A 278-nucleotide genomic window follows, 5' to 3' on the forward strand; every position below is an offset into this window, starting at 1 on the left:
GGTAATTATAACATCAATACCCACAAGGGATCAAGGGTCACCCTCATCAGGAACAACTGGTCCCAGAAAGGTCAACAGAAAGGTCAACAGAAAGGTCACATTACGGTCAATGATTCCCAATTCATGGCGTCTGATCTGCGAAATCCGGTGCCACTGTACGTAGAGAGAGAGGGGGGGAGACGGAATTAGAAATTTTTTAATTAAGCATGTATGGAAACAAGATCAGAATATCGTTGTTCAAAATATATCTAAACATTTGGTAAAATTAAAAGTATGAT

The 278-nt window shown here is 39.6% G+C and overlaps 1 protein-coding gene across 1 annotated transcript in view; it reads right to left on the bottom strand.

Moving 5' to 3' along the window:
- Positions 1–6: 6 nt before the first annotated feature.
- The window catches only part of LOC119587775 (MAM and LDL-receptor class A domain-containing protein 1-like), a gene marked incomplete in the record, with an annotated part of 15,935 nt that continues 15,663 nt past the window's right edge, over positions 7–278 (bottom strand). Inside the window, 1 exon segment of the mRNA XM_037936466.1 lies at positions 7–153. Within this exon segment, the coding sequence (XP_037792394.1) occupies positions 122–153 (32 nt within the window).

This window comes from Penaeus monodon, chromosome 23 (assembly GCF_015228065.2).
Source record: "Penaeus monodon isolate SGIC_2016 chromosome 23, NSTDA_Pmon_1, whole genome shotgun sequence".
Taxonomy (NCBI): Eukaryota; Metazoa; Arthropoda; class Malacostraca; order Decapoda; family Penaeidae; genus Penaeus; species Penaeus monodon.